We start from the raw sequence: 17,821 nt of genomic DNA on the forward strand, positions 1-17,821 counted from the left end.
TGTTAGTTGTAGATTCTTCATTATGTTGAAGCTCTTTAGCATTCAGTGTGATTTTGGAATGGCTGGTACTGATTGATCCTTTCTATGTGTAGTGCCTCTTTTAGGAGCTCTTGTAAAGCAGGCCTGGTGGTGACAAAATCTCTGAGTACTTGCTTGTTCGCAAAGGATTTTATTCTTCCTTCACTTCTGAAGCTCAGTTTGGCTGGATATGAAATTCTGGGTTGAAAGTTCTTTTCTTTAAGAATGTTGAATATTGGCCCCCACTCTCTTCTGGCTTGGAGTGTTTCTGCCGAGAGATCTGCTGTGAGTCTGATGGGCTTCCCTTTGTGGGTGACCCGACCTTTCTCTCTGGCTGCCCTTAGTATTCTCTCCTTTATTTCAACCCTGTTGAATCTTACGATTATGTGCCTTGGGGTTGCTCTTTTTGCGGAATATCTTTGTGGTGTTCTCTGTATTTCCTGCAATTGAGTGTTGGCTTGTCTTGCTAGGTGGGGGAAATTTTCCTGGATGATGTCCTGAAGAGTATTTTCCAGCTGGGATTCATTCTCTTCGTCCCCTTCTGGTACACCTATCAAACGTAGGTTAGGTCTTTTCACATAGTCCCACATTTCTTGGAGACTTTGTTCATTCCTTTTTGCGCTTTTTTCTCTGATCTTGGTTTCTCGTTTTATTTCATTGAGTTGGTCTTCGACTTCAGATATTCTTTCTTCTGCTTGGTCAATTCGGCTATTGAAACTTGCGTTTGCTTCGCGAAGTTCTCGTATTGTGTTTTTCAGCTCCTTTAATTCATTCATATTCCTCTCTAAGGTATCCATTCTTGTTATCATTTCCTCGAATCTTTTTTCAAGGTTCTTAGTTTCTTTGCATTGATTTAATACATGATATTTTAGCTCACAAAAGTTTCTCATTATCCATCTTCTGAAGTCTAATTCCGTCATTTCGTCACAGTCATTCTCCGTCCAGCTTTGCTCCCTTGCTGGTGAGGAGTTTTGGTCCTTTCTAGGAGGCGAGGTGTTCTGGTTTCGGGTGTTTTCCTCCTTTTTGCGCTGGTTTCTTCCCATCTTTGTGGATTTGTCCGCTGGTCGTCTGCGTAGTTGCTGACTTTTCGTTTGGGTCTCTGAGTGGACACCCAGAATGTTGATGATGAAGTATTTCTGTTGCTTGGTTTTCCTTCTATCAGTCTAGCCCCTTCGCTGTACGAGTGCTGAGGTCCGCTCCAGGCCCTGCTTGTCTGGGGTGCACCTCTAGTAGCTGTGGCACAGCGAGGGATGCTACCAGTTTCTTTTTCTGCTCTCTTTGTCCCAGGATGATGCCTGCCTAATGTCAGTCTTTTGGATATAGAGGGGTCAGGGAGCTGCTTGAGGAGACAGTTTGTACTTTATAGGGGTTTAATTGCTGAGCTGTGCACTCTGTTGTTCATTCAGGGCTGTTAGGCTGCTATGTTTTATTCTGCTGCAACAGAGCTCATTAAAAAACCCTTTTTTTTTTGCCTCAAATGCTCTGTGTTGAGGGGTTTGGGCTTTATTTTTGGATGTCCGATCAGGTGTCCTGCCCAGCTAGAAGGCAGACTAGCCACTGTTTGGCTGTCGAGGCTCCGCCCTGCTGTTGTGTGATTCGCGCTGTTCCTGCCGGCTCTGCTGTGGTCTCCGCCACGCCCTGCGGCGGAGTCTCTTCGTTTTAGCGTGTTGCCTCAGCAACGGCAGGCTGCGTCAGCAGTGGGCGTGTATCTCAGTAGGGATGGGTTGCCTCGGCAACGGCTGGCTGCGTCAGCAATGGGCGTGTATCTCAGTTGGGGCGGGTTGCCTCGGCAACGGCTGGCTGCGTCAGCAGTGGGCGTGTATCTCAGTTGGGGCGGGTTGCCTCGGTAGTGGTGGACGCCCCTGCCCCACAGAGCGTCTCGGACTGTCTGCTCGGGATAGTTTGAAATCGCGGTTTTGTTCGTCCCACTGGGTATCCCAATCCCTGCAATCCCCTGGGCTGGCCTACTGTCCAAGTCTCGTTCAGTCTCAAGTCCAGCCCTCTCAAGTCTCAGGCTGCCGGTTCAACAGGGCACCCGGACAAGCGCGCCCTGTGGGGATTGCTGGGTAGGGCCGTCCGCCGCCACCCCGGCTGCCAGCTTCGCCAGGCAGACCTACTGCCTGGCGTCCCGTGTCTTTTTTATATTTGGGAGTTTCCCCGTTCTGTGGGCAACAAAGATCAGTCTGGAAATGCCTCTCTGACTCACCGTTTGCGGATTCAACGAGAAGAGCTCCAATCCTGGGTTGTTCTCACAGCGCCATCTTGAGTCCTCCCATTCATTATTTTCTTAAGGCTTTGCTCTAATGTGTTTTACTTTTTACTGTAACTGATAAATGTGGTTTGTAAAAAAGGTACTATGAATCAATGTAAAAGGATTCTCAGGTCTCTTTTCCCCTCAAGCAGCAGAGTCAAGTTTATATTATGTAATCTTATATGTAGGTTTATTTTCTATTTGGTGTGAGTTTCTAGGCCTAGTGGATACCTTAAATTTCAAGATATGTAAATAACTTCAGTTTCAGCACAGATTGCAATAGGTTGAAGCTATACACAGCTCTACTTTCTTGGTGCCTAATTTTTTAAGTATATGGATTGTTTTTACTTACATAATGTGATGAGATTCTGATTTTTTTTAAATAAAAAATAGTCTTTAGACCTTAAAATGACTTTATCCTAACCTTTCAGTTTTAGAATATTGACTACTATGTGTAACTTTGTAGGTAGGCATAAGGGAATAAGATATAGTTATACTCGCAGAGAAAATCTCAGGTTTGTTGATGATAGCTGCCAGTGACAGTAGTAGTGCTGCCACTACAAGATGTGCCAGCTTAGTTAGTTACTCTCATCTGCTCATTTCTTGTATTCTGCCTCTTGGTTATCTTTGATTTTCATATATCTTTAAATTTTCTTGGAAATAAAATAATGCACTTCTAGCCACACTTACCTGTGCTCTCTTATGTCCATAATTTCTGGGCTTGTTTTGGTCAGTAGAGTGAAATTAAAGATTTTGCTTCAACTTCTGATTCCTCTGGATAGAACAAGAAAAATTATTGCCTTTGTAGGTTTAGAGCTGGCAGCCAGAGGAATTCCCTCCAGAATAGAGAAAGCAAAATATGGAGGACAGGATCAAGATGACAAGCAGCTTTTTTTTCTCAAACAGGGGATTCATCACTTTCTTGGCCTCCTGCTTCTTCACAACAGCAGGGGCCGGAGCCACCTTCTCCCCCTTGGCCTTCTTTCCTTTTGGCATCTTGGGCAGCAGGAGGAGAGAGACTCATTTCAATTTCTATAAAAATTAGAGGGAACGATCCAAGATGGCCGATCGCCATCATCTCGGGATTGCAGCTCCCAGTGAAAGCTCAGACAACGAGAGGACACCACACTTTCAGACAAATTTTGGTGGCTCACAGAGCAGAATATTCCCAGTGGAGGAGCTCCACGGGTCGCCAGCGCACTCTTGTGGCTGGCGCAGCGGTTGTGCTGGCATCTCAGCGCGGCAGCTCTCGTGCAGAGTAAACGGGACTGGTTCCCCTTCTGACCGAGGTTTGGAGGAGCCACACAGGTCACCAGCGCGACTCTTGTGGCTGGCGCAGCAGTTTCACCGGCACCTCTGCGCGGCAACTCTCGGTGCAGAGTAAATGGGACTGGTTCCCCTTCTGACTTGGGTTTGGAGCTCCGGGAAGGCAGAGTCGCCTATTATGGAGCCAAGAAGGAAGCCAGACTGGAGATTCCCGGGCAGAAAAGCACCATCAGTCTTAATGCCGCTGTTTTGGCCGGCGCAGTGGGTTGCTCATATTTTGGCCCTGGGAATTAACAACTTGGACGTCCACTCAGAGATCTAATTTGAAAGTTGGTAATTACAAAGACGACAGGTGGATAAATTTACAATGATGGGAAGAAACCAGCGTAAAAAGGCTGAGAATACTCAAAATCAGAACGCCTCTCCCTCTAAAGAGGATCACAGTTCCTCATCAACAAGGGAACAAGACTTGATCGAGAAGGAGTGCATCCCATTAACAGAATCAGGCTTCCAAAGATGGATAATAAGAAACTTCTGTGAGTTAAAAGAACATGTTGCAGCCCAATGTAAAGAAACTAAGAACTTTGAAAAAAGGTTTGACAAAATCCTAATGAGAACAGACAACTTAGAGAGGAATATAAGTGAATTAATGGAACTGAAGAATACAATGCAGGAACTCCGAGAAGTATGCACAGGTTTAAACACTCGAATTGTTCAAGCAGAAGAAAGGATATCAGAGGTAGAAGTCCAACTTAATGAAGTAAAATGAGAAGACAAGATTAGAGAAAAAAGGATAAAAAGAAATGAGCAAAGTCTCCAAGAAATGTGGGACTATGTGAAAAGACCAAATTTACGTTTGATAGGTGTACCTGAATGCGACAGAGAGAATGAATCCAAGCTGGAAAATATTCTTCAGGAAATTATTCAGCAAAATTTTCCTAAACTAGCAAACCAGGACAATATTCAACCCCAGGTAATACAGAGAACACCATAAAGATATTCCTCAAGAAGAGCAACCCCAAGGCACATAATCGTTAGATTCACCAGGGTTGAAACGAAGGAGAAATTACTAAGGGCAGCCAGAGAGAAAGGTCAGGTCAATTACAAAGGGAAGCCTATCAGACTTACAGCAGATCTCTCAGCAGAAACTCTACAAGCCAGAAGAGAGTGGGGGCCAATATTCAACATTAAAGAACAGAACTTTGAGCCCAGAATTTCATATCCAGCCAAACTAAGCTTCACAACTGAAGGAAAAATAAAATCTTTTATGAACAAGCAGGTACTCAGAGATTTTATTACCACCAGGCCTGCTTTACAAGAGCTTCTGAAAGAAGCATTACACATAGAAAGTAACAATCAGTATTAGCCTTTCTAAAAATATACCAAAAAGTAAAGAGCATCAACATAAAGAAGAATTTACATTAACAAATGGATAAAACAGCCAGTTAACATCAAATGGCAGTAATTCTAAATTTAAATCGACTAAATCCCCCAATCAAAAGATACAGCCAAAACCCAACGGTATGCTACATCCAAACCAATTTCACATGGAAGGATACACAAAGACTCAAAACAAAGGGATGGAGAAAGATTTACCAACCAAATGAAGAGCAAAAATAAATGAATAAATAAAAAGCAGTTGCAATTCTCGTATCTGATAAAATAGATCTTAAAGCAACAAAGATATAGTGGTAAAAGGATCAATGTGACAAGAAGAGCTAATGATCCTAATACCCAGATACATAAGACCTATAAAGAAACTTAGACTCAACAAGACAGAAAATTAATAAGGATATCAAGGACTCGAACTCAGATCCAGAACAAGTAAACTTAATAAATATTTATAGAGCTCTCCAGTTTAAATATACAAAATATACATTCTTGTCAATACCACATCACACCTACTCATAGGTTTAAATGAAACATTGATTGGCCATTATTAATACCCAATTTTTTTAGAATAAAGCAACATTTCCCTTCTCTCTCCCTCTTTTTCTTCCTCTTTCTTCCTCTCCTTCACTCCTTTTTTTTCTTTCCTTCTCTCAAAAAAAGAAAGAAAAAGAAAAAAAAGATCAACTTGTAGACCTCTAGATCCAGGTCGGCAATGTCTCTCTCATTGCTCGATTTCCTTCCTTCCCTTCTCTCCCTCCCTCCCTCCCTCCCTCCCTTCCTCCTTTCCTCCCTTCCTGCCTTCCTCCCTTTCTAAAAAAAAATAAAAATAAAAAATAGCTATTGCCTAACTAGAAATAATACAGTCTTGCTAATTTTCCCTATTCTTAATCATTTTCCATTTCCTAATAATTTCAATAAAATTACCATAGTTAAAAAAAAATAAAGTCTCCCACTATTGTGTGGGAGTCTAAGAAGAAAAAAAAAAAAAAAGATGACAGGCAATAGCCTGTTGTGTGAGAGTTCTGCAAACACTAAGGAGGGATATTAGTTTAAATCACAAAGTAGTGATATCATGAATGAGCTTGAGCATCTATTTATACCCTTAAAGCCTGTTTTCATTTCTTCTGTGAATTGCCTGTTGTTCATGGTTTCTTCCATTTCAATTGAGTTTACTCATTTTAAGTATGTAGTGAGTTTTCACATATGTATACACATATCCTTCTCCTTCAATTAAAATATAAAGCATTTCCATGATCCCAGAAAGTTCCCCCTTTCCCCTTTGTAAAGTCTCTCAGACCCCAGGCATTCTAGGTTGGTAGTGTTTTTCTTGAAGAATTTTAAAGATTTTATTTCCTTGTCTTTTGGGTTACATTGCCTCTAAAGAGAAATTGGCTGTCATTCTTATCAACCCTCATATAATCTTTTTTCCCCTTCTATATGCTTTTAAGATGTATTATCTGTCCCTATCATTGGTTTTCAGCACTTTAATTATTATGTGCCTCACTTTGGATTTTTTGTGTGTGTGTGTATTCTGATGGGTGTGTGCACGTGTGTGTACGTGTTTTCTCAATCTGTGGGCTTATACTTTTCACCAAATTTGGAAAATTTTTCGATATTATTTATTCAAAGATTTTTCTGCCTCCTCTTCCCCTTCTGGAATTCCATTTATACATAAGATAGAGTGGTGGATGTTGTCCCAGAGGACACTGGAAATGTTCATTTTTTCTTAACCTTTTTGTTTCTGTGCTTCACTTTGGAAAGTTTCTGTTACAGTATCTTCAGGTTCACTGATTTTCTCTTTGTTAAAGTCTGTTTTGTGGTCAAGCTCATTGAGAGAATTTTTCATTTCAGATCATGTATATTTTAGCTCTTAAAGTCCCATTTGGTTCTTTTTTATATTTCCCATTTCTCTCTTCCATATTTTCATGTTTTTCTTTAAATCTTTGAGCATATTTACAATAGTTGTTTTAGGTTCCTATCTGTAAATTCCATTATCTAAAATTTCTGGAAATGTTTCTGTTGAATGATTTTAACTTTTTTTTCCATTTAGGGCTTACATTTTCTTATGTATTGACAGAATCTTGGATGTTGTGTTATATTGGGTGCCTGGATGTTGTTGTCTTCCTTTAAAGAATATTTGTTTTTGCACATAGTTACTTGTGAGTCAGTTTAGTTGTGTCCAGGTACTTTTAAAACTTTATTAGGACAGTTCTAGAGTAAGCTTTATTTGAGAGTTTAGTTCCACATTAAGGCATGCCTGTTGTAGGCTCACTAAACAATGCCCCTTGTGCTGACTGAGGTTTTCCTGGGTGGTTGGAACTCATTTTTTAGGCCTCTGGCAGTTATTTGCCTTGACTTAGGGAGTCTCATCCATGCATGCACAGGTTAGTATTTAATCAGTGTCTCAAAGGAACCCCTATTATATTGCTGTAGTTATTTCTCATCTCTGGTACCATGCCCTACAAACTGCAGCTACCTCATCCCCCCACCCTCTTTTTTTTAAATACAGAGTCTTGCTCTGTCCCCAGTGGCATGATTTCGGCTCACTGCAACCTCCATCTCCTGGGTTTAAGCGATTCTTCTGCCTCAGCCTCGTAAGTAGCTGGGGCTATAGGCGTGCACCACCATCCCCAGCTAATTTCTGTATTTTTAGTAGAGACAGAGTTTCACCATGTTGGCCAGGATGGTCTCGATCTCTTGACCTTGTGATCTGCCTGCCTCAGCCTCCCAAAGTGCTGGATTAGAGGTGTGAGCCACCATGCCCAGCCTCCTCCCCATTTTAACTCTGTTCTTTAAACTCAGTGAGATTCCTGTTCTCTTATTGGGTTCCTTTCTATCTTTTGTGGATTAGAACGTGCATTGAGCAGAAAGCCAGGGCAGTCACATGGCTCTCCTCATTTGTTTACTTCTGTGTAGGGTCACAATACTGCACCTCCTCTTGTTTAATGTCTGAAACGAGTGACTTCATATATTTTGTCCAGTTTTTTAGTTGTTTGCATTGGGAGGACAAGTTGTTTGTCTATCAGTAAAGCAATTCAATCCTTGGTGGAAAAGTTTTGAGAAAGTTAACTCTAAAGGGACATTGCAAGGCAGACTTTGGCTATTTTTATATTATTTTTAATTATTGAGGCTTTATTTCTGTCTATAGTTCTTTTAATCTTTTATATGGATTTTGCCATATGGGAGTAAACTCTTGAAAGCCCTGCAAATAGTGAATTTCTTTTCTCTTTAAAGATTCTTTCTTGTGGAGAAGTTATTCAAGTGAAGATCCTCGGAATTTTGGCTCTTATTGATGAAGGTGAAACAGATTGGAAATTAATTGCTATCAATGTGAATGATCCTGAAGCCTCAAAGTTTCGTGGTAAGACTGTTAGTTTCCAGAAAGTGAAAGCAAATTAGTGTGTCTTTGGAATTCTTAGAACTTAAAAGAAATACACATAAAGGAGTTAAATGTAGTTTTTTAAAAAATCTCTGCCTATGGAATATAAGGACAATTCAATATGGTTTTGTCTGAGATGTGTAATACTGCTAGGATTAGTAAGGCAGAGGAAAAGATGTAGACAGACAAATTCTATTTTAAACGAAGAAAGTGTATTCTACTGGTTTTCCTCCATTCCCTTTTCCTTCCCTCTCCTGTCACCTCTCTTTCACTCTCCTTCTCTCGCTTTCACACCTTCTTCTCTCCTTTCTTCTTTCCTTACTTCCATGATTTTGATGGCCCAACTGCTGATGGGAATTGTTTTGAAAGCATCCTTTGACTAGCGATAAGAGCATACAATACTGGCATTTTTACCTTGAAATCTCTTGTTCATATGACTAACAAGAAGAAACTAAGGAAAGAGTGTTCACTGATGACCAAAGCTGTTTCTGCACCCAGTTTTTATCTCTTCTTGTACAAATGAAGGGAAAAGTAACTGCTCTCTAACGAAATTTTGATGTCCTAGTACTTTTAAGTTCTGAAAATAGCTTAGCATGATTTAATTTTGTTTAGACAGACTCCAGTTTAAGTTCTGGCTGTGCTGCTTGCTGGCTGAGTGACTTTGGGTAGATCATTCCTGAATTTCAGTTGCTCATCTATAAAGGGAGATGATTATACCTACTTGTAAAGTTGTTGGCAATATAAGAAATGATTTATTTAAAGCATCTGGCTTTTATATATCAGTGTTGAATATATGACAACTATTATTCTTTGACCAATTTTTCCTCCATTTTTTCTTTTCTGTTTTATTCTTGCTCAGGACCCTTTTTCCTTATAAACCTCAATTCTAAACTGGAAAATATTATCATTTCTAAGGTGACTGAACCTCATAAACACTTAATATATTAATCTCTCTTAGTTCATATACCTTTTCTTGCACTTGAAACAGCAAGAAAGATCTTTTTTTGTGTCATTTTCACATATAATTGAGAAAGAGAGAGGTCTAATAGGGTGAAGTGCATATAACCTCAGAGTCAAAACTAAAATGTGAAAACTACAATTAAAATATGAGCCTCAAGTCTATAAACCATATATATTTCTTATCTTATTATTTTACCCTGATTTTGTCTATTTTTATACTTTTCATATAGTTAAAAACATTTTTTAGCACCTTAACTGCTTCTCAAATGAGAATTGATAGTGTAATAGTGCCACAGGCAGCCAAAACAAATCATCTACCTAATTCATTTGTGATATGCCACACCAAAGTCATGCACCTGTGCTAAGGGATGCCCCTTTAAACTGAAAAAGCTGAGAACCTGAATGAAAATGAAACTACTATTTAGAGAAAAATAGTAACTGTTGGAGATGTGATTTAACATTTTAAACTGTCCAGCATATAACAAGCACTGATGCCTGTTCCAGTAGATATTATTGTTTTTAATTTAGAAGATGCTCAGAGTTTAAGTGACTTGCCCACTATTTACATGCCAAACATGTAAATAGTACACGGTTTGAACTCACTTCTGTCTGGTTCTAAAGTGTGAATTGCTCAGTACTGTATTGAGCAATATATAGCCCATCTATAGTATTATACCAAGCAATTCATACTTGATTCTAGTAATTTACTTATCTGTAACTAGAGGTATTAAAAGTAGATCACAAGCCTAGCACCACTCCCTGAGTTTCCTAAGTGTTATAATAAAAATTTTTAACTCTGTTCATTTTATTTCTGTTGTGTACTCAGAATGGAGATGACTTTGCATTTTGGACATCTTTCTAAATTCCTTTCATGTTTGCTTATATGAAGAGATATACAGAAACATCAAAGCCAATTGCAGGTTTGGGTTGAGAAGAGATTATTGGATTTGAATAGTTAAAACAAGATGTTATTGTTTTAGAAAAACAGTACATTTATCATTGTATTAAAAGTGAACACGTGTTATTTTCATTATGAAAAATATAACACTTATTCATATGTTTTTGAAATCCTAAAATTAAAAGATTAGTTGATGTTATTGACATGTTTTGCTCTGAAATGACATGCTGACGTGTTTTGTGCTTATTTCTAGAATGAGTATACGGGAAAAATGAAAATTGTTTATTTTAAGGATATTTGTATATTGTTCACATTAGTTAGTACTTAAAGTATTCTTCTCCTATATCTAGATTTTATAAAATAAGTTTGGTAGTTTTTTGTTGTTGTTGTTGTTTGAGACAGAGTATCTCTCTGTCTTGCAGGCTGGAGTGCAGTGGCATGATCTTCGCTCACTGCAACTGCTTCCTCCTGGTGATTGTTGTGCCTCAGCCTCCTGACTAGGTGGGAGTACAGGCATGTGCCACCATGCCTGGCTAATTTTTTGTATTTTAGAAGAGTTGGGGTTTCACTGTGTTGACCAAACTGGTCTAGGACTCTTGGTTTCAAGGACTCTACCTACCTCAGCCCCGCAAAGTCCTGGGATTACAGGTGTGAGCCTATGCCCAGCAAGTTTGGTAGTTTTAAGAATTAGACATTGTTTTCTCATTCCTTTTACTTTCACATTATTGTTAATATAGTCTGCATATCTTTATTGACTTTTCTTCCTTCTTCTCTCTTACTTTACAGAGTCTGAGGAAAAAAATTGACGTAGGCACAAATTGAAAGGAAGAAGAGATTGTAGTATAAATGCTTTTTATTTTTGAAAAATTATCTTTAGTCTACATTATTTAATCCTAAATCAAGCAACTTTTAAAATGTTTTGGTATTTGTCTCTTTCATATTCACCATCTAAGATCACAAACACAGGATTTTAATGGCTTTTTTAAATTAAAAGTTAATTTTATACCTGGAAATAAAAACTCAGAAGTACAAAAAAATGGTATATAAAATGAAAAGTAAAGTTCTGCTTTCTAGCTCCCACCTCATCTTCTCATATCTTATCTCAGATGTTTTTTATTCTTTTAAATGGTTTCTGTAAATGATATGCTTTTATTTCTTAATGTATGTATTTTCCCTGTTGACTGAAATTATTACTTTGAAAGACAAGGAATGTAAATTCTTAAATTCTTACCATATTTCTTCTGTTACCCTAATAACTCTAAGTATTATACTTTGAGCTGGATTCATTGCCTCATTGACTTTGACCAATAACTCTTAACGGCCTAGTCTAGAACTTAGTATTTGGTTTCTATATTTTTATCCTTTTCTGTCCTTTATAACCTAGCTTCTCTCAATTATACCATCAATTCTACAGTGTCAAAATTGATAATGTCTAAATTATGTTAAGTATCATTGTTTTTCATATTTTGACTCACAGTCAAATTTGAAAATTAGAAACTATGTAGCATTTATAGAATTATCATGTAAATATTACTCAGCTAGTTTATTATACTGTTTATTAAATGATCATCTTTGGACACACTGTTTTCTGAGCCTCCTGCTTAGCTATCATCTGCAGGTTTCTTTTCAATGCTTGGTTAGTTCTGCTTTCTTAAATTCTACCATTCCCTTTTTTTAGTTTTCTTTTTTCATTGTTGGCTGGTGTCCATTTTTGAAAAATACTGAATGCAGTAACTTGAAATATAAATCACTGTGTATAAATTGGAATTTCTATTACAAAGGAATAAGTGATTGTATGACCATCTAAACATTTGTCATCTATACTTCTTGGCATATTTGTTAGATAAATGAGAAAAATTAAAAACATTTAGGAGAGGGCAGCTTGCTGGAATTTTTTTTTAATTCTGTAGTTTTCTAGGTATATGTGTAATATAGGATGACATAGAGATTTTTTTTTTATTTCCTGTACTTTTTTATTGTTATTAGGCATTTAAAAAGTAAATCCGTGGCTGGCATGGTGGCTCAAACCTATAATCCCAGCACTTTGGGAAGCTGAGACAGGAGGGTCACTTGAGTCCAAGAGCGAGAGACCAGGCTGGGCAACATAGTGAGACCTAATTTCTATAAAAATAAATAAATATAAAATTAAATCCATCCTATTAGTTTTTACTATCTTTAGACAAAGAGGCTGATGGGGGTGGATCACCTGACGTTGGAAGTTCAAGACCAGCGTGATCAACATGGAGAAACCCCATCTCTACTAAAAATACAAAATTAGCCAGGTGTGGTAGTACATGCCTGCAATCGCAGCTAACTGGGAGGCTGAGGCAGGAGAATCACTTGAACCTGGGAGGTGGAGGTTGCAGTGAGCCTCAGTTCATGCCATTATACTCCAGCCTAGGCAACAAAAGCAAAACTCCATCTCAAAAAAAAAAAAAAGAAAAGAAAAGAAAAAAAACTGTTCTTTGCCATGCCTTGTCAAATTTTTTCTTTTTTGAAAATGAAACTTGTTTTAGTTCATAGTATGTCCTTATGTATGTGTATTTTCTTTTTACTCTATTCATACAGCCATATTTAAGCTCTGATTTTTCAAAGAAGTTTTGGCATTGTTTTACTTGTGAACAAATAACTTATTTTTTGTGAAATAAATAAAATGAAATAACTTTTGATCCTAATCAACATATGTGCAGACCTTGGTAGGCTATAATTTCCTGTTTTGATATTTACAGTTTTTACCTATAATGACTGAACTTAAACTAGCCATTGCATCAGAGAACATTTTTCAATTAGTAAAAAACTTTTTTCTTGCTATATTTCTGTAACTTTAACATTACTATTTAAGTCTTCTAGTTATACCTTCTAAAAATGGAATAGCAACTGTAAAAATCTAAAAAATGTCCAAATAACATTTGAAATGAAATTCCTTGTACTCCCTGATAGAAAATTGGTCACTTCAGCAGGCTCATTAACAGAGCACTAAGACTATTTTATCCCCTGTAATTAGGTTTCAGGCCCTAATGCTCTTATTGGTACCCTAATGGCCTAAAAGAGTTAATAAGACTCCCAGGACACCTAAATTGTTACTAGAAAATGCCTTCGCCAGTGCAGATAATAGCTTTGGTTATGAAATAACCAAGTTTAGCACATTTTAAGAAGATCGAAATGCGAGGGCATGTGTAATTTTTCTCATGGTTAAATTAACCACCTTCTATAATATGGAGCTTCAGATACTCACCAAACATATGTTTGGGCCTCTTCAGAATTGCCACTGATGCTGAAGGACCTTCTGTCAGGAGAGCTAATGTCATGAGGATCTCATTTAGGCCTAGATGCTATTTCAGCTGGCAGACCAATGAAGATTTATTTTGTTTGGTCTTTAAATGAATGAAAACTCTTTTCTGTTGTGCTGCAATAACTATTTACCTGTGCAGTGATTTTATAGTTTTAAAAAATGAAAGATTTAAAACATTTGAAATTAGAACAGTTATATTGCGGTAGATACATTGTAGATGAATAAATAATGTGAGCAATTATTTAAAATGAGACAGTTCTGACATTTTCCTAGGTTGGCTTTACATTTGTCCTTAAATTATTAAGGTATGTCTTATATAGAGAGAGACAATTTCAGCCTGTGTTTAGGGAAATTTAAAAATCAAAACTACTTACTCTCTTTCAAGGCAAAAATAAACATGTTGCGGCACAATCTATTTGGCTTAAATTTTCATTTTCTAAGTAAACACTTCTAGTGCTTCTGAATTATTTTAAAATAAGGAAGTTAATGTAGTGTTCGATTTTCTTTCTTCCTAAAACACAACTTAATACTGTCATTTAGAGGAAAAAGAGTAGCATAGTGATCTTAAACGGAAATATTCTTGTTTTATAACCGGAAGAATGGAGCTTAATTTGCTTTCCTGTGTGTGTTAGAAGACAGTAGAATGTACTCTTTGGTTTGGAAAGGGGTTTGCATATCAGCATCATCAACCTAAGAGCTCTCACATTTGCTGAACAATTGCGATATGCCTAGGGAGTAACTATGCTAAGCACTTCTTTTGGAATATGTTTAATCTTCCCATAACTTCAATTAACATATGTTATTCTCTTTTTAAGGACAGAGAAACTGAGGCAGTTGGTGGAAGGCATGGTTAGTAACTAGCCTAAATCACATGGCCAGCCATTCCAATCCAGTCTAACTCCATAGCCCATGTTCTTCATTGCTGTATCACATCACTCTTCTGATAAATGCTGGGGTAATCAGCTGCATTTGTGGCCTTAGACATTGTTGCTTTCTGAGAGTGCCGACCTTTGCTCTTAAGTAATTTAGGCATCAGTGGGATAATGATAGAGATTCCAGTGAAAAGATAGCTCTTTTGATCTTTATTCCTGTTATTAATAGGTGTAGGTGTGTAAGGATGGGCTGTGGGAGGAGGCAGTTGAAGAACAAAGACAAATTGAGTTAAATATATTATAATTAAGATGGAATTAAATCAGGAAGAACCTGTTGTCTCGTTTTTGAACCTTGACCTCTTTACAGTTTTTTTAGGTTTCAGTTATTCCCATGATGTAGTAAAGTATGGGGGAAGCCTAAATTCTAAAATCCTCTTTGTTTATTAGTTATCTGACCTTGGAAAAGTCATTACCTCTCAAAGCCTTTGTTTCTTTATTTTTTAAAATTGTAGAGTTGATCTTCTAATCAGGAAAAGATCTCTAGGGTTTTTCTCATCTCTAAATTTTTGTTCTCAGAAATATTTTTAGTCCATTATTTTTAGCCTGTTGTTTTCTATTAGTAGAAAGATCTAAATTGTCTTCCAAGTTAGTGCTATAGGAAACCCAGTTTAAATTAAAGGATTACAAGATTTCTTGGGGACATTGGTACATTTTTAAGTGCTTTACGGTAACTATTAAGTGATGAAGGTGGAACTTCAATGGAGGTCAGTTTGACCTGAGGCCTGTGCATTTAGCCACTTTGTTATATGCTTCAAATCAAAATTAGATTAGAAATATTTTAATTTCTTCCATGTACAAGGCAGCGGTATGGTTTTCATTTTATTCGTCATGTGAAATTATTGTAAACAGGTAATGGATGTTTATATTTTGAGAAAAATCTAAGTCTTTTCTGAGAGATTTTTCTGATATAGTACATATAGTCTCTATGTAGAATTACCTTGTTTGATAATACTCATGTTAATTCCATTATATTTTTATGATGTTAATACACATTTTTAGTACAGGTTTTGCCTTGGTAAGGGTACAGTTTGTGAAAAGGAGAACGGAGAAGGAAAGGGCAAGAATAATGAAAGATACTCTTCATTAGCCCATGAATGTTAAATAGAGATATGCAGAATGGCATGGAAAATATGAATATCTTTTAGAGATTCTGAGCAAGCATAAATTATTAAGAAAATCAGTTCTCTTAGCAGGGACCTCTATTCGTGATACAGAAAATACAGTGAATGTTATTAAATGAAACTTGTTTCTTGTGAATGTTCGTAAGTCATTAAAAACACATGGTCTTGCTTCCCACAGTTTCTTTAGAGGGTACGAGTTGTGCACGTTTAGTTCTTTGGGAGCAACATTTATAGCACTGGTACAAGGGTGTTGTGCAAATGAATTAACATCACTTCCTTTGGTAAAATGGAAACTCCTTTTTCATTTTTCTTTTTTCCTCCCCTTTGGACAAAATTTTAGCGTAAGGCCATTTGCTGGTGTCTTTTTTCCCTTTTTATCTAATAAAGGCAAAAAGATACGGTATTACTTTTATATCTAAAAATAAAAAATTCTCAGCTCATTGCATGCTTTCCTTACTTTGTGTTATGGTTTGGTGGAAATAATTTAGGTAAAGCAGCGTTTTAATTCTTTTTTCTCCTGATTTTTGTGGAAGTGTAGGTAGTTCTTAATTTGTGGAAGTGGATAGAAATGTTAAAGATGTGAATTTATGTAGTCTGATAAAGCTCTCTGGGTGATTCTGATAGGTTCCTTCAAATTGAGAACCATTCCATTAATCAATTCTTTTCTGCTGGTTGGACATTCTAGTTTTGGATATAGAGTAGTTGGTAACAATTTTGATATTTATTCAGTTACAAGAAGGCCTTTAGATGTAATTACCTAATTAAATTTGATATTTGTCCCACGCACACCTGTCGCTCCATTTTTAAAGCTAGTATATTTATTCCCTTGAATTCTTGAGCAAATTACTTCACCTTTTAAAGTCCCAGTTTCCTAACTTGCATTAAAGAGATAAATAATACCTGATTTACAAGTTGTGAAGCTTAAATGGCATACCGTTGTCGGCAGCAGCAGCCCATCTGGAGCCGCCGCTGCCAAGACTCTGGCTGCAGCCCGGCGGGAACTGTGTGTTCCACAGAGCTGTGGGAGCCGGGAACAGGCGGGAGACCCACCCCCTTCCCAGTTACCTGGATGGGAGCCCCACCCTGCTGGACACAGCTGCAGCCACGCAGCCACCCAGCCACGTTTGCGGATCTAGGCATCCCTGCACTCTCAGGGGCCTGGGAAGCCCTCCCTACCCCTGCATGCCTGGAAGTGCCTGCCACTGCTGCCTGGCCTCTCCCCACTCTGATTTTGGAATGAAGTCGAGGCCGAGCCTGGGTGCTGTTGCAACCCAGCCAGGTGTGGACACACTCAGAGCTCCCTGCCTAGCCAGCCCCTTGCTGCCTCGGCTTCCTCTGGACTCTGGGTGCTGACGTGCAAGGGAGGGAGGCCAAGGGGGTGCTAAGTGTGGCTTGGTGCAGGCCTGCAGGCACCCCTTGGCACAAACAGCCTGGATTCACTGGATGATGTACAGATAGTGTGGGCTGAGGGTGGAGACAGGCTCCTGGGTGGAAAAGGGTGGGTCCACAGTGAAGCCCCACCTTAAAGCCAGGGATGGCCTGAAGGCTTGGGACCAAGCTGCCTGTTCTGGTGGAATCCCCAGCCTGGAGTGAGAACCTATGGTGACTTTTTTGGGCCCATCCATGGCTGCCCATGGACCGTTGAGCACGTATCGCCTCCCTCTTGAGCCCATAAAATCCCTGGATTCAACCAGACTTGGGGAGAAGGGGCAAGCTGCCTGCCGATAGGAGCTGCCCACTCTGGGTTTCCTCTCTGCTGAGGGCTGCAGGTTCAGTGTCCTTCAGACTCAGTGGGGTGACCTGCCTGTGGGTAGGCGCTACCCCCTTCAGATCTCCTGAGAGCTGTACTGTCAGTAAAGCACCTTGCCTTACTCACTCTCCAGTCGTCCAGGTACCTCATTCTTCCTATACATGGGAGAAGAATTCGGGACTCCCCCCACCACCCCGACCCAATGGCAGAACTGAAGGAGCCCTAACACAAACAGGGCTGAAACGTGCCACCTCTTGATCCTGCCCGCCACATGCCTGCTCCGCAGGCAACAAGGAGAAGAGAAGAGTTGCGCTCCTTCAGGGATCCCAGAACTAATGGCTCCCTGATCTAGGTCTGTGACACTCTCTTGGGGTCTCTTCACTTCCTGGCATCTCCAAGCTTCTAAGGACCACCGTGATTCCCCGAGCCTGCAGTGGAAGCCGCTTGTAGTGTTTGCCTGGTCCACTTGTAGCCTCGCAGGGAGCCAGTGCCTATGTGGGCTCCTAGAGCTGCCTGCCCCTGGCCACTCCCTGCCTGGCATGCCTTGGCAGGCATGGGATCC

At 39.0% G+C, this 17,821-nt stretch overlaps 1 protein-coding gene across 3 annotated transcripts in view; it reads left to right on the forward strand.

Moving 5' to 3' along the window:
* Positions 1 to 17,821, forward strand: part of PPA2 (inorganic pyrophosphatase 2) — a 106,299-nt gene that overhangs the window by 47,520 nt on the left and 40,958 nt on the right. For all 3 annotated transcript variants that reach the window (XR_013533006.1, XM_035293203.3, XM_008992899.5), the window contains exon 6: positions 8,162 to 8,288. Coding sequence is in view for 2 of the 3 variants with exons in the window: in XM_035293203.3 (XP_035149094.3) it covers positions 8,162 to 8,288 (127 nt within the window). In the remaining variant the exon portion in view is untranslated. The remainder of the gene's footprint in view (positions 1 to 8,161; positions 8,289 to 17,821) is intronic.

Source organism: Callithrix jacchus, chromosome 3 (assembly GCF_049354715.1).
Source record: "Callithrix jacchus isolate 240 chromosome 3, calJac240_pri, whole genome shotgun sequence".
Lineage (NCBI taxonomy): Eukaryota > Metazoa > Chordata > Mammalia > Primates > Cebidae > Callithrix > Callithrix jacchus.